At 32.4% G+C, this 21,039-nt stretch overlaps 1 protein-coding gene across 3 annotated transcripts in view; it reads right to left on the reverse strand.

Moving 5' to 3' along the window:
• The window catches only part of Cul1 (cullin 1), a 151,315-nt gene that overhangs the window by 102,920 nt on the left and 27,356 nt on the right, over positions 1-21,039 (reverse strand). For all 3 annotated transcript variants that reach the window (XM_085808005.1, XM_085808003.1, XM_085808004.1), the window contains exon 2: positions 10,163-10,339. In XM_085808005.1, the coding sequence (XP_085664131.1) occupies positions 10,163-10,329 (167 nt within the window). In that variant the 5' untranslated portion in view covers positions 10,330-10,339. The remainder of the gene's footprint in view (positions 1-10,162; positions 10,340-21,039) is intronic.

The raw sequence follows: 21,039 nt of genomic DNA on the forward strand, positions 1-21,039 counted from the left end.
ATGTTCCAGAAAAATTTCGACTCTTAAAGTGTCGAGATGGGCATTACTTCTAGAAGAATTCGACTACGAAATGATTCAAAGATCTGGGCAGCAAATAAAGCATGCCAATGCTCTGAGTAGAAATGCTCTCATGATGGTTGATGGCTATCTGCCATGGATGGACTTTTATATTCCTAACTTTAGAAGATGAATTGAACAAATCGCGAATTGTGTAGAGCGCATTTTGTGTAACAAAAAATGAGATAAGGGTGAGAGTTTCTGAACCCCATACCAAAAGACAGTATCCATTTGAGCACTTTTCACTGTTTTCCATTACCATTGGCAAATAAGAACTGCAATCATATTTTGATCATGATCGATGCATTTACAAAATTCTTATGGCTCTACCCAGTGAAGTTTACATCAGTCCAAGAGGCACTGCAGAAGCTGAAACTGCAACAAATCAACTTTCAGCAATTCCTTGAGAATAATAACTGATAAAGGTACGGCTTTTGCCTCTGAAGACTTTAAAGACTATTGTATGGAAGGAAAAAAATCCAGCACATATTTACAGCTACTGGCATTCCTAGAAGGAATGGGAATGTGGAAAGATTTCATCTGACTTTGACTCCAGTCCTGTCTAAATTGTCCATAGAAGACCCTACTAAATTAATATATTGGGAATACACAACACATCTTGAACAGCACTAAGAACAGAAACTCAAAGAGCTCGCCTTTTGAGCTCCCCACTGGTGTTAAAATGAAAAATCCGAGGACTTACAAGATTATTGGAATTCTCAAGAAACAAATACTCTGATGAAAGATCAAGACGATATTAGAGAAGAAGTGGGGAACAACATTCTAAGAATTCAGGAAGAGAATAGAAAACGCACAATAAGATAAGGCACAGGTATATAATGTCAATAACCTAAAGGACATACAACAAATGCAATATGGAAATGGTCTTCTAAAGGCCAAAGTTCTTTGGTTTGTACCATGTAACAGCGAGAAAGTGCAAAAATCGGCACCAAGTAGATAAAGGACAATATGAAGGTCCTGGTTTACAACCATGGCAGCCAATCATATAAAGCCTTGGATTCCTTCCACTTAGAATTGTGCAATTCCTGTGCACTTGGTTTTTTTCCCTCTTTTTTTTTCATTTGCAGTTATTTTTCAGATGTTGTCTTGATGTACCAGTGTCGCTAATCTGTGTTTTCTGGGCCAAAAACACAGGTCAGGATGCCAAGATGCAGATGCACTGTTTTGCAGCCCCCAGAGGGCCCTTACACGACACAGAGAACATCCCTTGCTTACCCGAGAGAGAGAGTGATGACAGCGACAGGTCAAATCATGTGAAGATCATGACTACTGAGATTTGTTCTGATTCTGTGAGTGCAAGAAGGCACAAAGTAACTGTAACTATGATGTGATGCAAAACTTCTTTGTGTTTAACTAATGCAAGGAGGCGTTGAATAACTTCTTATTTTACTCTAATCTTTTACACTTATTAAATGTTCTGTGGTATGAAAAGAAGCCTCATTCTTTAACAAGCAATGTTACTTAATTTCCCCAAACATATATATACATAGAGACATACACACACATTTCCCTCACATAATTGATCTTTCAAAAATGTGCATTAAAAAACATAAAATACATAACTGACCGCAGCAATATTTGTATGCAATACCTCAAAAACTTCAACAGTATCTAAAGTAATTTACACTGTATAAGGATGGGCTTCTTTTTCTAAGTTACGACATTCTTCTATACACTTTTCTCCTATAGGTATGCACAAATATTTCAGATTATATGTAGCGTATTCGGAAACTAAGTACCGTTTCATTCTAGCGCCGTCGCAGCGCTGTGGTAGGCGTCCCGCGCATGCACACTAGTCTTTCTTGTTCACCGACTTTCAATTGTCGCCATTTTGGTTGCTCTACATTGTGTTTTCAGTTTGCTGTGCACATTCAAAATGTTTAAGACAATTAGTTCTCCCGCTGACTGCGAGATTCGCGCCGTGATTAAATTTTTGAACGCGAGGAATGTTAAACCGGCCGAAATTTATCGTCAAGTGACAGAAGTTTACGGTGAATACGCGATAAGTGATGGAATGGTGAGAAAGTGGGTAAGAATGTTTAATGCAGGTCGAACAAATGTCCACGCCGAGGCTTGGAGTGGTCGGCCTTCTGTTGTCACCGATGATTTGGTAAGGAAAGTTGATGAAGCAATTCATGAGAACAAACGCTTCACAATGACAACTCTTTTAGAGGCATTTCCACAAATTTCACGTACTGTTTTGTTCAAAATTGTGTCTGACCGCTTGAATTATCGCAAACTGTGTTCCCGATGGGTTTAAAAAATGCTCACTGATGTTCACAAAACAAAGTGACTCGAAACTGGTGGGAAGTTTCTTTGACAATGGTATACAAAAACTGGTCACCCACTATGACAAGTATTTGATCATTGGTGGAAACTATGTTGAAAAATAGTTTAAGACGTGTATTTTCAAGTAAAAATAAAATTGGATTCGAAAAAATTGTTTTACTTTTTTTTTTTTCCCCAAAACGGTACTTAGTTTCCGAACATGCTTCGTAGATATAAATATATTGCTAAAAGATGTTACATTACTAAAATTATATCAGTCTAAATGCTTACCTGATTTGATTCATTTCTTTAAGCTAGAAGCACAGATTATATTCCAGGTTTATTTGGGCAAGCAATCTTTTTACTATGTTTATACTGACATAAAATCAATGAATTTGTGTTTCAACATTAGCTGCAGGTATCTACAACTTCCAAATCTCTATTTGGAAATCAATATATGTAGCTGGTGTATTAATATCATATAATCTAAATGTGAATTAACTATTCATTCGACAACAAGCTCACTACTTATCAGAGGAAATGTTTGTATTATCTGTATTCCAAGAACATGACTTAAGATATTTGTTTCCCACAATACATCAGATTTCAGAATTCTTTGCCTTACAACCAACCTTTTTAAATGACTAAACTTCCTTCATTTCTGTGTAGCCTTTTATATTACTTACTAAATTAGCATGTACCGAGAAGGACAGAAGTTTTTGATTCATCAGTTCAGACTTACAAAAGACAATTTTGAAAAGTTGCAAAATAATACTGTTTCACCAAAAACTGTTAATTTTTTATGATTTTTAACAACAATAAAGAAATTTTTTATTATTATAATGCACTTACATATAAGGTAAAATCCCTTTCATAATGAACTCCAAGAAACACTGGCTGTTTTGGAATTAAAAACCTTATCATATACAAATAAATTGCCTTCACAGACAATGACATGCATTATTTATTATGACAATGAGTGCCATATTTGCTCACATATTCCCTCCTCCTGTATTTTTCCTCTTAGCGTCCTAGTGACAAGTTTTGAAATTTTTTAAATATTTGTGTCATTTTCCTCTTCTTTCCTTTCTTTCAAGCTTTCCTAAATTTTAAAATGATTTTGTCCAAGTAGTTGAATGCTTTTGTCTTATTAACAAACACCTGCAAACCATCCATGAAGTTCATACTGAACCTTTCCATTCTGACTGTTGAACTTTATACCAATCTAATACAAGAACCATCCAATCACACAGAAACAAATATGACTGATATTAAGTACAACAACTACAATCATGCAGTCAACTAAGCATTCAACCTTCTCTAATTCCTTGATGATTTGAGGCCTAAGCAATAGCAGAGACAACAAGAATGGGCAAAATTCAAGTTACAAAGAAGTAGAAATGGAGGTATCTTATTAGATACTGCAATTGCTATATACTCTTATCGAAATGTAGGTTTCCTTTAAACAAACAGTATTGTGATAGTTAACAACAGTTTATTCATGACTACTTTCCATTTGTTACGTTTCTTTGAGACCGAATCCTTCAAAAATTAAATTATTTGTATAATCCCCCTTTTATTTTCAGACAAAATTACAGTTCCTGCAATTTATTAAACTCACTGATCAAAAAACTCAGCCACTGATTGCATTCAAATTTCTAAGAATCAAAAGAAATGCATACTAATCAACAAAAGAGCTGCCATTACTTAAACTAATCTCCACCGCTTACAAAACACAAACTGGCTAAAGACCGATTCCTCAGATCTAGAATAAGCTATTTATGGCTGGTAAAAGCTGTTTATAGTTCATTATTCATCTCTCAGTTATGTAGTGCTTCAATAAAATGAGTTTAGCATTTAATAGCGTAGTGCTTCAATAAAAAAAGTTTAGCAATTTTGGCCAAAGAGAAGCAGCACTTAAAATAGGAATTTCCCAAACAGCATTGTACAATTTACTTAAACAAAGAAATAAAACTGATAAATAATGAGCAAAAAACTAAAATGTCTCAAAGAAGTGCAAAAGGGATGGAAAAACAAAAGACATTGAAACTATTCTTTATAATGATTTCAAGCTATAAATGTAAAAAGGGTTCATATTTTTAGAGCTGTTTTTGCTACAAAAACTATAGAATTCTTTAGGAGAATAGAATTTAGGAAAATAGGAGGAAATTTTGTGCTTCCACACTAGATGGGGAGAGAAAAATAACATTGTTTATCGGAAATTACATGATCAGAATTAAGAGGCAGATCATCATTCAGCTGAGAATTAGATAAAATATGCTTTATTCGGGCTTATAAAAGAATACAAGCCTCACGAAATTCATAAAAGAGCTGAAATTGGTCAGTTTTTCAGAACATTACTGCATTACTGGATTATGCATTAATATTTAAAAGTGAAATAACAGCTGGTTTTAAGAAATTAAAAGAATGAGTTAACGTGCAATATGGATCTAACAATTAAGAAGATGCCACTAGTTACTGGAAAAAGAAAACTTGATGTTTAAAGAAAGTTAAGAATTTACCTTTAACTCAACCATAATAATAATAACTCAGGGATGACAAGCAGTATTTTTGCTCATTTTCGTAAAAAATAGGACAGAGAACTGAAAAACGAGAAAAATAGCTTTAATGTTAGATAACTGTGCTGCAAAATCCTTTGATATCATTTTGAAACACATTAGATTAGTGTTTCTTCGTTGCCTTTAGACAAAGGTATTACAGAAGCTTTCAACTGTCATCACAAAAAAGGTAGTGTTTTAAAAAAATAGGCAATCTTGAGAAAAAGCAAGCAGTTCAAAGAGGACAAACTAAGTTGATATCTTTGATAGAGGCTATGCATATTTTAGTCCATGTACGGGAAGCAGTTTCCAAAAACACAGTTTAAAATTGTTTTAGAAAATATTTAGAAGCCACAGAGGAAGTGCAAGCCATTTCTAATATTTCAGATATCAGTGAGGGAAATTATAAGGAAGATTTCTTTTTAGAATACGTTGTAACTTATGATAATGCTGAGAAAGCATGTGAAAACACTGACTATGATAGAAAGTGTTAAAAGAGCTGCAGAAAATGAAAGCAAAAGTCATATGAAAGAAAGTGACTACAAGCCAACCTCAGTTGAATCTAGAAAACCACTGCAAACTCTTAAGAACTCTTGAACTGAAAGGTGGAGATCAGAAAAGCTACCAGCAGTTTTACGAACTTGAAAATGTAATTGAAAGACTTTTGACGAATAATACAAACTAATCATGGGTACAGCACTTCTTTGTAAAATTTCATCAAGTAATTAACTGTAAATTTTTTTCAAAAAAACTTTTTAATAAATTTTCCAAATAATTTAATTTTAGCCTTGATTTGTAATATAAAATTTAGGTATTAATTATTATATTAATTGTTAGCTAGTATCTTACTAAATAAGTTCAAAGTTGATACTGTAACTTGCAATATTGAAATTGCCATTTATATAAACTCAAATATGTTTGGAATGGAAGTGATTTTAATAACTGGTGGATTCTGCATTAAAAAAGGGGAGATATATGTGAGGAATGTTGTGCACACGAACACATACACATTCTTAACAAAATAATAAAGAAAAATATATAAGATGCACAGCTATCAATTCAATCACACTTAAAATGCTTCACTTTCTATTACCATATTTGACGGCATATAAGACGCACTTTTTTTCCTAAATTTGGTCTCAAAAAAGTTACCTGCGTCTTAAACGTGAAGGTAATTGCATTCAATAATTTGTTTATTTGGCTTTTATGAAATGTGAGAACTAAAAGAAACCACGCTATTGAAACTTTTTTTCCTTGTGTGTGGCCATCTAAATAAGGGTGCATCTTATATGCCGTCAAATACGTTAAATACTTGGGCCACTAATATGCAATTGCTCTTCAGATAGAAGTCCTTAGAAGGATATATGCAATATGGTTTGTAACTCCACTAGCTTGCATCTTAAATGTTTTGCCTCATTGGGATATAACAATTCCAAACCCCACTTTTGGTATAATCAGTATTTATTTTAGGATGGTAAGTCAAGCAAATACACAGTTCAACACAAGTTGAATCTGTTTTAAAAACTGTTGCACTGCTTCACTCAGACATGGAATCTCTCACTGCACAAACTAAAATAATCATAAAGCCATTCTGCAACAGTTTTCTTTTTAATTAATCCAGTAAACATGGGAAAGCATTCTTTGTAGCTCTTACAGCTGTCATAAATTAATAATGAAGTGTATATTCAAGATCAGATATTGTCATCTGCAAAGCATATTTACTAAACATGTCAGATTTCAACAAAAGTCATTTTTAATATACACTCTTTTGCAAAAAAAATCGATGCACCAAGAAGGACTTTTGTGATCGTGATGAAATTGGTATGCAAAAACATCTTGATAGAACATGCAAATGATCAGTATTTAAATACTATGATGTAGAGAATGTAAATATTGTAAAAACAGATTAATTCCCATATTTAAGCAAGTTAGTCTTATGGGAGTCAAAACTTACTTTTTATTTTTTAAAGCAATAAATGTACACTTTTCATAAATATAACTATAGGGATAACAGGACAGTACAGTACATCTTATTTTTTTTAAATTGCAAAATCCTGAATATTTACATAACTTAAAACATTTTGTAATCAGAAATACACGGTGCGGTAGTGAAATGGATGATTCTGAAACCTCCACCAGTCATACAAATTTATTCACAGCGATATAAAAGAAATACAACATGAATTCACAATACTTGCAATTTATGATGAATATTTCTGAACATATTTATGATGAATATTTCTGAACAACTTGCACAGGCATGTCACAGTAGAAAATGCCCATCACTTGAAAATAACATAACGTATGTGGCTCCCATTTTCCTTCACACATATTCCAAGTGTTTTACAAAAGTTAGACATCACATCTTGCAGGACTGGAACTAGAATATGCTTAACTTCCTCCCGAATTTGATCCTTCAGTGAAAGATCAGGGGATCTTGTAGGCTAGCAAATGTGACCAGGAAAGATGTTCTGTAGCACGTTAATAGAAATCCACAAGGGAAGAATGTGTTTGCTGTTACAGGAAGATCAACACACTGTGGCACTAGGCAATGGTTCAAAATGTGAGCATGTGTTCTGTATTCACAGTAACAGCACTGCCATGATCCATCTTAAAAAAAAATCAGCCCCGATGATTCCAAATGATGATAAGTTACCATACACTACCACTGACTGTGAAGTGGCTTTTTATGAAGCGTTTCAGGATTTTCACATGATCAGTATCGAAAGTTTTACTTGTTAACAAAGCCTGACAGATAACATTGACCTCATCGTAGATGTTCAGACTGTTACACAGGCCTGGGTTGTCCTTCATGAGTTCCAACAATTCCTGGCAAAAGCGTAGTCTCTTTGGAAGTTCGTCCACATTCAGTTTTTGCAATATCTACATTTTGTATGGGTATTCCAGTTTCTTGTACAATATTTGCCATACACTGTGATCCGATATGCAAAGCTGCAGGGCCTGCTTGCATACAGAACGGCTGAAGGCTTCTTCCACTCTTGCAACATTCTCTGGTGTGTATACACGTTTTGCACTTCCACACCTCTTTTTCACCATATCACCCATTTCCTCAAAGTTTTGTACCCACAATTTAATAACATGCACCAACAAGACTGGAGCATGATGTGCAAGATTGTAATGAAAACGAAATACACGCTGCGAGGCCACACAGCTGTCTTTGTTTTTTTAAGACACCTTCACAGTAAAAGCATGTTGTTCACCGGTCCATGACACCATTTCGACTGAACAAAGATATCAGGGTCAATGGCAAAGGTTTGTAGTCCAGATGGCATCACTCCCATTTTCTGATTCCTAATATAACTTGCTATTTCCAGGGTTTCAAAATCGCCCGTTGTACTGCCGCACCCTGTATATGTCTATATTGAATGGTTGTGAGAATGGCCTTATAATGTATTTTGTGATACTCAGTCCCTTTAATAAATGGTTAAAAATATCCAACATTATGACTCGATAAACAACAAAATTTCGATTGAAAAAATAAATCATTTACTGACATATGACATTATAATAAATATTTTTAGCTTCCTAATCTTCCCACTTCGTATCTTGGAACTACTTAGAAGCTTTCAGTAAACCTTAGGTAAAAATTATGGTATTTTTCAATTATCCGCACCCCCACTGCTCTCCAAGGTCGCAAACTCATTGCCAACTTCAGAGAACATTTGTGAATTCATTAGACACTAATTTTTTGCCAAGCCAATGCACAAGAAGCAGCAGGAATTTTGAAAAATGGCATAGCAGTTAGAATTTCATACAACAGCAATCAATCAATCAAATTTTACAAAGAAACATCAGTAATAAAAGAAAAAAACTCTCAAATCCTTTTCTGCACTGTTGATCTCCCCATGTAAATAGCAATATGTTCTTTCTAAAAACAAAATCAACAGAATTACAACTTCAGCACTATACACTGGCCAAAACAGATATGAGCTATGCAAATATTTGGGTTGCTACATAAACACTTTTGGGCAACATCCATGGGTTAATATAACTATTTTGGTAACAGTACTTTGCCTCAAGAATACCTTTTCATGAACTTTTAGTAGGCCTGCAGTACCAAAATTACTTTGGAATTTCAAGTTTCTCATATTCATTCATTTAAAATCATATAAACTCAAAATATAATTTAAGAAATACAATGAGGACTTTTTCACGGGAATTTTTAATTTTTTGATAGTACATCAAGATCAAACATCAATAGTTTTTAATCATTTCCCTGCTGAAAGCACAGAAATATAGGTACTCTTTGATTAACCTCCCAACCTTGAGAAAAATCACTGACAATGATGGTAAATAAGAATTTTACGATAACGTATTTATATAGCAACCCACAAATGTTTGTGTGTGCATTACACAAGTGCAAAATTCGGCTTTGGAAATTTGACGGTCATCTCTGTGGCAACCGCTTATCAACTGTTCTTAGGTGACTGTTGTAATAGCTTTTTCCATATCTGTGCAATTCTCTGATCCTTATTTAATGATAATAGCTTTTTCTGAATTTGTGCAATTATATATTTTTTTTAATTTAAAAAGGTTGATGTGTACATGGAAGAAGAGCAGAAAAGTGGTTTATCAACTGTTCTTCAGTTACTGCGTAGCTTTTTCCAAATTTGTGCTGTCTCGGACGTTTTTTAGTGATAATAGCTTTTTCGAAATTTGTGCAATTCCCACACTTTCTTTTAAGTTAAAACAGGCCGATGTGTACATGGCAGATGAGAGAGCCATTGTGGCGGTGGGGAGTAAATGTTTTATTACAGATGTTTCTTGCATTTTTAATTAATCAGTTGTTGTTTTACACCACCTTTTTTTTTTTTTAATGGCTACTGTTATTCATGCCTGAGGTTCACAAAAAATTGGTACACAACAACTGGCAACTTTGAAAGAGCACTGGGTGGATAATCTAAGAGTACCAAAACTATGTTCTGAAAAATTGTCTGTCTAACATGAAGATTTCTCATTTTTTCCCCCCATTTGGACAAAATACTAAAATTCTATGAGGACAGTCAACAAAAAGAATAGTATGGAATTGAATAGAGTTAGCTTTAACCTGTTTTGTACCACAACTATATATATTTAGTACTGAATGCTACAAAGACATATTTTTTTTTTTTTTTTTTTTTTTTTTTTTTTTTTTTTAATTTTTAGAAAATAAAAATATAATTCACAGGTTACAATAATGCAGTAAGCTATGATTGTATAACAAACATGCTTTTAAACAATAAAATGAAGAAAGATACGTATATAATTCCATGTAACGGGTCTTGGACATATCCTGATGTTTATTCATATAAACCTGCTCAATGCCATCTTTCAAATCACCCCATATTTGATCTAAATCAATCTGCTTTAGACCATGTGTGCTTTGAGACTTTGGTGTCAAACCTGATGGACCTGGTGATGCCATTTTCAGAATTCTAAAAATTAAAATAATAAATAAAACCTTTAAAAAATCATATTCCAACATACTTTCATATTTTTATATACTTTTTGGGGGGAAGGGGTACGGAAACAAAATTTCTAAAATAGAAAAATAGTTTCCAGATACGATAAATTTTAATATCATTTACAATTTTTCATGCAAGCAACTTCTATGTAAAAACAAATATAAATCTTCAAAAAAAAATTACAATTAGGTATACAAGAAAATACTGAAAATTCAGATAATAAGCAAATTTTACTAAATCATAATTTTAAAAGATTACAATTGTAACGTCAAGATAGCACAGTCAAAGATTGTGTTTCATGAACTCTCACACAGACAAAAGAGCTGCTCCTGCTAAAAATTAGTTCCGACTTATCCAGAAACATTTGACTGCCTGAGTGAATAAGAATAAAAACATGTAGTACAATCGTACTTAAAAATTTGAGAATTTAAGTTTGGACAACTTTCACTGCAAGCTCAACGATTTTTGCATTTTGCAATTTATTTTTTATGCTGAAGAAGTTCAACATTTAAAGAATTCAATATGGTGTCATTCTTCATAAAAATATGTTTGATTAAGCCAGCTTTTTAATTGCCTTGGGGCACAGGAGTTCATGGTCAGGAAAAAGCAAAATCCTTCCCCAGTCAAGCAGACTTATTAAGGACATCAAATGCTTCCCTAGGCTAATGGTCTCAAATTTGCAGTCCCCCAAGCAATTTATATGGCCTTAAATACATTTTAGTTATGTAATTGTTGTAAATACAGTGCCAAAAGTTTACAGATGGATAAGGTTATGGAATCAATAACTAAAACAGTAAACTTTGTCAGTGGACAAGCTCTGAATCATCAAGTTTGTTGCAGTGCTTGAAAGTGAGACCAGAGAAATTATTTATTATAAAGAGGTCAGGAAGTTACATCAAGGAGCTGTATTAAAACAGCTTTTTGGTTTAATAAATGAAATCAAAATATTCATAGCACAACTAAATAAAACCATCACTGGATGAGCTATATCATACACAGTCGAATGATTTAGCATTTCTTGCTGACTTAAACTGACAAGGACATGTATATGTGTGTATTGAAACTTTTAAAGTTAAATCACAATAATGGGAAACACCATTTGAATTAAAATATTTTGCACATTTCCTACATCTCAGATCCCTGCCTATTATTTCAAAAGAAAAATCTCAAAAACACAGATATTAAGCAATTATTATGACAAGAATCTGAAGAAAGATGTATTAATTTTAATAATTTGTAGTCTAATTTTACATTATTTTTATTACGGATAAAATGAACTTGAATAAATGCACCAGAAAATCGACAGACAGCGCTGATTAATTTACCGGTGTGATATAAATCTTATTCAAGAATTGAAGATACAAATTTGATAAACCGTATAAGTGGCCCAACTACAAATATATGTTCAAAAATATTAATCTTGATATTTTTAAGTATATAAGCATGCATCTCAAAATGCGCACATAGAATTAAAATAGCAATACATATTGGAAGAAAAAGAGTTTTTATGTACAAATTAGGAGTACAAAAGTAAAAATTAGGAGTCATTTTGGAATTGTATTTTAAAAAAAATAACTGAATATTCATGGTCTTTGGAGGAAATTTATGGAGTTTGGTGCTAAACCCTTGACCGACTAGAGTGGTAACTTTTACTTGTACTTGTCAAAAGATAAACGTCAGTTACAAATTTTTGCAATAAGAATAATTGCATAGTTTGGAAGCACATTTATAAGTCAACAGTGTTTTGTAAAGCGGAAAGTTAATAAGTCTGAGAAATGAAAATAATTGCTAATAATTTTTCTTCAAGGCGACAAACTTTATCAGAATTTACATGTCATCAAGTGTCAAAAGTTTATAACTGTGTACATAAAATTCATATATATTTTTTCTGCATGCGTTGGAAAAAAATTTAACAAATAAAAGAAAGAGGATTATCGTTATTTATTTTCACATTCTCGGTTCGAAAATGTTTTCTGGAAATTGGGAAAGTTACAGCAAAATTTGTTTATTTTTAGTTGAAGTAAGTTATTAGTGGTAGATTCAACATATTAGAATTATTTGCAATGAAAGCCAATTTGGAAAGTTAACATTTAGCTGTCAATATGTTTGAACTGCAAAGCATAAATGAGAAATTTCTTGCAGGTACCAACATTTAGATTTCAGACAAAGAAAAACAATACATCTGAATTTTTTCTTTTGTGTTGTTATTTTTGCTATCTACTCTTTATTATGTTTTTATAAATATCTGTAAAGGATCAGGCACCTTAAAAAATGAAAAAAAAAAAGAATTTAACTGAAAGAACTTTAAAATTTTAGCTATACAGATACAAAAAAAAAATTTTAGAAACAAAAATTACAGAGAAAAACACTGTAGAAAATATAATTGAATATTACTGAAATAAATTTTCAATTAAACTGAGGAGAATTAAATTTCAAGAATATTACTTCCAAGCATTTTATAACCTTGCTTGCAACACACCACACATATGCATCACATGTAACATCAAGTTAAAAAGTGGTGATAACTATACATTAGGGTTATATATGGCACAAATTCACATATTTGTGGCATATATAACCCTAATTTACCTTAGTTTGCTTAAGGTTTTGAAGATATAAAAAAATATTCAAGTAACTTTACCCTTCCTCAATACATTAAGAGCTCCTCAAAATTTTAAAATGAATTTGCCCACATAAGGAATGCTTTCATCTTATTAACAAAGACAAATCATTGCAAACCACCAACAAAGATTATAAAAAACCCTCTCCTCTCTAACTTTTCAACTTAATGCTACATTAATTTTAAAAAAACTGAACAATCAAAATGAAGCAAACAAGAATTGACATTCAGTGATCTAGTATTTCACTAAGTGCAGCACATTTACCTTCTCTAATTATTTATGGATGATTTGAAACCTAAAAGTAGGAGAGGCAACAATAAAAACATGCGAGATTCAAGTCGCAGGGAAGTAAAAATGAAAATATTTTATTACATATTGTAATGTTAATATTACTATGTATTCTTAGTGGAACGTACATTTATTTTAAAGAAATAATATTATTGTGACATTTATCTGGAATTTATCCATCACTACTTTTCATTTGTTATGTTGTTATTGTAACTATGTTATTCAAAAATTAAATTCTTTGCATAATTTTCCTCTCTCAATTTTCAGACAATAAAATTGGTAAAAAAAAAAAAAAAAAAAAAAAAAGGAGAATATGCAAAGAAATATGGTGCGTGGGTGTTCGGCGATTCCGGATTTGGGATTCCTCCGGATATTACATCATCAGTTTAAATCTAGTAAAATGGCATTTAGAGATTATAAAATTAAAAAATATGAAATCGTGATTTATGAAATAATGAAGTATTTATGATCTAAAGGGTATCAAAATTTACAAAAAAATCTTAATATTTATTTGTTTACCTTGTTAAACATTTCTTTCAATGTAAGTTGTTTACGTTGCTTCGTTTTTTGTGCTAATACTTTCTCTTTAATTATATAAGCAGATATAAATTCTTGTTCATTTACAAAGTTCCACTGTTCAAGTCCTGTAACTGCTGTTTTGAAAATTCCGACTAACTTGTCAATCGAAATTTTCCCGCTTTCAGTAACTTCTCTGTCACTTTTTTCACTATCGGTAGTGTTATTTTCTGGATCTAGAACCATACTACAGATTTTGGCATTCATTAATTGATTGATGATTGAGAAGCACTGTCATCACAATGAAAAACTTCTTTTATATCATCTTCATTTATTACTGCTTCTCCACATTTCTTTACAAAATCCGTTAATTGGAAAATTTTAATTTTGTTTTGCAATATCCGAAAGCCTTTAAAATTAGCGGCTAACATCATCATATTTAGCTATCCTTCACTATACATATTTGGCTGTGTATCATGAGCTTGGCACCTAACGACAAGTTGCTCCATTAAATTTTATCTTGTTTCTATCACGCACTGAGACAATTAAGCCTGAATTGTATTAGTTTAGTTTTTTTATTATACTTAATTTCTATTAAGAAATAATAATAATAAATATTATACTTAATATCTATTATTACTATTTCTTGCACACTTATCAGAGTTCTAAATAAATTCCCACATATACTTAAGTTTTATTGAGGGCCAGTGCTAGATATCTTACCTTTGATGCAATCTCTGTGGTCCTAAATTCTGCGACTCTGTGCGGCGATATGAGCCCTGAGCTGGTTCTGGGTTTATGTGAATAACAAATCAGTTAGTCTTAATTCAAATAGCCCTAAATGTAATCTTTGGGTCTGTGAGTATCTATCAACAAAATCTATTTTTAGCATACAGAAAGAAATTTTTGGTAAATTTTTCCTTGTCAACATATTTTAGCACATTTATTAAATGTGTAATCATCGTCAAGCGTAATGTCAACAAAAAAGTTTGGCATTACGCTTGGCGATGATTACACATTTAATATTATTCAGTTACTAACATAAAAAAATTGTTTAGGCATCACTGCATGAGTCATTACTCAAGCTGTCATGTTTTGATAAACATGTGGTGATGAAAGGAAAGTATAATAAATAATAATTTACCAAGATGGCATCAGATCAACGATGTATCTATGTGGAATATTTTGGTTTGAGATGTGTGCTAAGCAGATATGCAGCAATGGACCCAAATTACTGATCGTACAAATTTATACTAAAATGATTATTTCTTCAAGGTATTTTATTTAGTGTCAACAACAGGGTATTTTATTTAGTGTCAAAGTGAAATTAAGAATCAGATCTCTCCAGATGTTTTATTATGTGCAGATGGGGAGAATTGAATGCGCATGCTTAAAGAATGCTACGAGAAAAGCGTTGTTGGTGGTTTTGAAGTCCGGATTTTAGATCATTCCATATAATTTCGGACTTTGTACTGTATATATATATCACAAAAACTCACAAGAAGCTGTGTATAAAAATTGCTCATTTGCTTAATGAAAATACATATCCTAAAGAACTTTCATCGTGGCTGCCCTAGTGAACTTAGCAAACGAATGTGCTAATCAGTCACCAATGTAAAGAGACAGCCCCCCTCTCTCTTTCTGCATATATATATATATGTGTGTGTGTGTGTGTGTGTGTGTGTAAGAAAATAAAGAATATGTAAAAAATTAAATTAGCAAAGTAAATTTCCCTTCTCAATTCTAAAAATAGTAACCTCTCTCTGCACTACGTCATTTCGAGACTATTCTATGTCATATGAGTCTTACGTAATTACGATGATGTAAATGGAACTAAAATTCAACCAGCCAATAATAATTTTACAGCAATATTAATTATCCAATCAAAATGCTTTGAGAACCAAAACTAACTCAGTTTGACTTACGATTTCATCCTGAACATTATGCACTTGCTTTCTACGCTTTCCCTTAGCTGGACTGTAGTCTGTCCACTGCTGCTTTCTTGCTACAAAGTTATGAAATATGTAAACTTTTGGAACAGTCACATTTAATGTGCCGACTTGTGTGTAGTCGCAACATGTTGCTGAAAATAAAACTGAAGATTTAATCTGCCTTCACCTCCTATTTCCTAGTCATTATGGATCAACACTTCTACGCTATCAAAATTCTTGCTCTTCAGTTACTTCTGAATTTGTTTTTATTACAATTGAGTCGACAGGACACATGTCCTGTGCGTTGGAATTCCAGTAGAAATGTGTCTGCTTATCTGCAAGTCCAAAAATGCTAGCGTCAGTAAAAACGAAGTGTACAGCCATCTGTTATATAATTTAAAAAAAACAGACATTTCCCATCATCAAAGTGTGCCTGTGCTTCACAGAAGTGTTATCATCGAAATTGTGGCTACGATTGTGAAAGCGAATTAGTTAATTAATGCCTTCAAGATATCTACTGCTCTGTCAATCTATGTGCGCAACCTGGAATCAGCAAGTCAACTACACAAGTTTCACAAGTAAACTTGTTCACAGAAAACAAGTAAAAATCTTCACATTTTATTATGGAAAGAAAAATAAAATGCACGTAAAGCATATAAAAACAAAATTTTTGTGGGTTTGAGGCCGAGATTTTAGATCATTCCGGATAATGGACGTCTGGATTTCGGACTTTGTACTGTATTAAATACCTGTAGGGTGATATAGAAAAAACTAAACCATTTACAGCGACTTGGGTAGAAAAATAGTAGAAAGAGAGTAGTGTTATGCACCTTTTTATATGTGTAACAACTATATGTGAAAAAGCAATTGTGTAGTACTAAATCCCACAATGTATATACACGTTGTTTCACTATGATTGCATCAATGAAACTCACAGTAATATGGGTAACATATTTGATTATCAAGTACACAATGGTTATATTTTTTGAAATTTTTTATTCTACTTCAAAATGAAGTGTATCTTCAGAACAATTTAATGTTATTATAAACTTAGCAAATGCTTTATGTGTTTGTGTGTGTGATAATTTCCCTGTCATTTCAGCGTAATCACCGCACTCAAGAAAAATGGCACCAAAAAACTCAAATAATGTATAAACACTGCATCAGCTTTAACGGCACACTAAGTAAATTTCACAGGACGATCGCCATACAATTCATAGTCGCAAGACATTGTCGTATGCTGCGATATATAATGCATCAGTTAAAAAAAAAAAAAATTAATGAAATGAAATCATATCTCAAAAGTAAATTACGATGATGCACTCGCTAGCCTCGTGATCGACCAACTCGACACTAGACTGACGATCAACTTGATAGACACGCGATCAACTGATATTCAGATAGGGTTTATATCAAGCTTTTGAGCTGCTTTCAAGACCATTCTGGGGCAACTGGTAAGAATTTGTTTCCAGAATGTTCTCCACCCGTCTATGTCATATCGCCAATTTTGTAGCCAAATGGGTGATTTCATGCCCAATCTGGCAACCCTGCCTTGCCTTTTTCTGGCAACCCTTAACCCAGGGAAGTTATCTTACCGCTGCTGAACATTTTGTAACAATAATGACACATAGAACAATAAATAATTATAAATAGCTCAAAAGAAATGCGGATATCAAGCTACTCCTCCTTGGGCAAAGGGAAATAATATAAATTTCTTAACTCATTGACAGAACAAAAACCCCGAATAAGGTTGGAATAAAAATTTTGGAAGGTGGTGAAATTTTAAGGGGGCAGTAATGATCCACTTAAAAATGCACCAGCAACTGATCAACACTGATCGGTTAAAAAGCTAAAAATGCACCAGCAACTGATCAGCATTGATCAAAATCCCTTGATTATGAAACAAATTTATTAATTAAATTGATAATCATTTATATATATAAATTATTCTTTATATAAATTTGAATATTTATATAAAATATTATTTCATGTAGTAATGAAATCATATAAGGAAGAATACTAAAATTATTTAACATACTTTAAAAATCAATATTTTTTCAAATATGGTACAAAGTCCGAAATCCGGATGTCCGTTACCCAGAATGATCTAAAATCCGGACCTCAAAGGCACAAATATTTTTTTTGGGGGGTAGGGGGGATATGCTGTACGCATGCGCATTTTATTTTTTTCCTTTCATAATAAAACGTGTGGTGATTTTCACTTAAAAATTCCGATTCTTAATTTCACTTAGGCATTAAGTAAAATACCTCGTTATGGAAAAACAATCATGTATGCATAAATTTGAGAGATTAATAATTTGGCTCTGCAGCTGAGTATCAGCTTGGCATACATCTCAAACGTTCTGCTGTTCGCGGGGCTTACCGGAACATTCACCTATTTTATATCCCTGATGCCGACCTGGCGAGTCGAGTCATTATTTATTATATTTTGCTTTCATCACCGCATGTTTATCAATACATGACAGCTCCAGTAATAACTCATGCAGTGATGTGTAAACTTTTTTTTTATATTAGGAACTGAATAACAGGAGTATGGCAACCGTTTATGCTTAACATTTCACTTGGCGATGATTATAGACTTTTAAATGTGACGAGGAAAATTCAATAAAAATTTCTTTTCATATGCTAAAAATAGATTTTGTTAATGAAACTCTTAGGCCAAAAGATTACATTTAGTGCTATTTTAATTAAGAATAACTCATATGTTATTCACCATACACCCAGAAGCGGCGGTAGAATGTGTCGGCATCGGACGGTAGAATTTAGGGAAGATGAAATTTTTGGAATTTGGGGAAGCACTGAGCGGATTTAAGGAAACCACTGGAATACAAAGCTTAGGTGCAGTGAAAATTAAGAACTTAGGAAGGCGCTTTGTAGCAGAATTTAGGACCCGTAGAGACTGCACGATGCGGTATTTAGCGCCGGCCCTAGATAAAGCGTTAAGTAAATGTGGGAGTTTATTTATTCAGGACTCAGATTAGTTTTAAGCATGTGCAAGAAATAAACGTAGGTACAGTAAATAACTAAACTAATACAATTCAGGCTTAATTCAGTACGCAATAGGAGCAAGACAAAATTTAGCGAAACAACTTAGCTTTCGTCGCCAATCTTGTGATACACAGCCAATAATGTATCAAGGATGCTAATAAGCTAGGCTAAAATTATCTTTACTGATTCTAAGGCATTTCAGTTAATGTAGCGGACTGCGCTGCTCCCTAATTTTTTAGTTTGATCCAGCTTATTATTTTTTGCAGACTTATTTTATAAAAACTTAGCTTGAACTTTCGACTATGTCAAAAAGAGTTTCCAATTCTGGAGCTGCCAAAAAATCTACAAAGCGAAATCATGTTTTGATGTCCATTAAACAAAAAGTGAAATTGTTGCAAAAAATGGATAAAGGCATATCCATCTCAAAATTATGCGATGAGTATGGCATTGGAAAGTCAACTGTATATGGCATAAGAAAAAAGAAAAAGGAACTTTTTGAATTTTTTGTGGAAGCAACTTAAACATTTAAAGAAATGTTTAATAAAATAAACAAATAAATATTAAGCTCCTTTTTTTTTTTTTTTTTTTTTTTTTTGTAAATTTTGATACTCTTTAGATCATAATCATTCTTTATTTCATAAATTAAGATTTCATATTTTTAATTGTATAATTTCTGCATGCCATCTTACCAGATTTAAGTTGATGAACTAATTCCGGAAAAATCCCAATTCTAGAAGTGCCACCGTGTCTGGTTTTCGGACTTTGTACTGTATATATTTTAATGTAATATGAAAAAGTGTAACACGATAAAGAAACGCAACGAAAAATTTGTGAAAAATGCAACACTAATGAATCACAGCAAAATCTACGCATATTCTTTCACCCATACCGGCCACTGAAACTTCTTAAGACAAGTTCTATTTAAATGACAATTATCGCGCCAATATGTAAGTATAAAATTTACATCTGACAAGAACTCCCCTTTAAGTCAACCCCCGTCCACAGAGAAACATGCAGGAGGAGGAAAATTACTTGCACCATGTTACCACATCCACTGTGAAAACTGCTGCTTAATGAAACAAAAGTACATAGTAGAAGAGATACTAGCGATCACAGAAGTGTGTTATAATTATAGTCACATTGTGTTTGTAGTTACTGGCTTTTTCAAATGAACTTGCTTGTCATTTATAAGAACAATAAGACAATCTTAATACTTTCATTTTTTTAATTTAAATTTATCAATTCTATCAACATTTAAGTTTATCAATTCTCAGAAACTAATGATGTCACATGAAGAGAGGAAATGGCAACATTACCCCTTTGAGGGGTGGTATATAAAATAATTTAAATTATTGTAAAATTTTGCATGAAATATAACTTATGGGACCCTAAGGACACGAAATTGAGACTTAAAAAGAATCTAAAGTGAAATCCTGATTTTGAGAGCCGGTATATATATTTTATACCGGTGCCCCCTCCAAGACATTTTTTGTTTCAGGTAGCTGCCAATTGTTAATTTTTGTTTTTTAAATTAATTTTGCTTATTTTTGATGTGTGTGTGTAGAGATGGGTGCTTGAATATAGTCTGAAGACAAAAACTTTAAAATTTTAAAAATAAAATTTATGTTTTTATACACTTTGATAATGCAACCCAGCTGAAAACTTTTGAACTTGATTTAAATTCAATATTACTATTTTAATAAAAAAAAATTAGCAAAAATAACACTTCATGCATAAATCGTATCATGCTATAACTGAACTAATATAATATATTACAAGCAAATGAGAACTCAGCTGAGAAAGTATGAAACATTCTTGAAGTTATATTTTATGCTTTAGATAATATGTAAAAAAAAAGAAACCATGCTTCAGGCTATGATACCAAGAATCAGCCCCCTCCACGCACACACACTTTAGATCAGTGCTTCTCAACTGGATTTACTTCAAGGACCAGTAAAATATTTCGGTACGTTCTCGCGGACTGGCAAGTTTAATAATTTGACCCATTGGCACAATTTTTTCACATGGATAAATCCTGAAGACAAAAATAATTTTTAAAGCATTGTATTTGTTATAATTATTTAATTTAATTATAATAATTTGTTATAAGGGGTAATTATTGGTGTAAACAAACTAGGAATCGCAGATCTTTTAAGTTAAAAAGACAAAAGCGTGTTTAGTTAGGAATTTTTTATTTATTTATTTATTTATTTATTCTTTGTAGTTTTGTTATTAGAATGTGGGGAAGTACATCCAGCTCAAAGTTTTCATTTATTAGTCCAAAGGGACAATTTGCCCAGAAGGA

Source organism: Stegodyphus dumicola, chromosome X1 (genome assembly GCF_044657685.1).
Source record: "Stegodyphus dumicola isolate Sdum_Otavi_A_Nest chromosome X1, ASM4465768v1".
Taxonomy (NCBI): Eukaryota; Metazoa; Arthropoda; class Arachnida; order Araneae; family Eresidae; genus Stegodyphus; species Stegodyphus dumicola.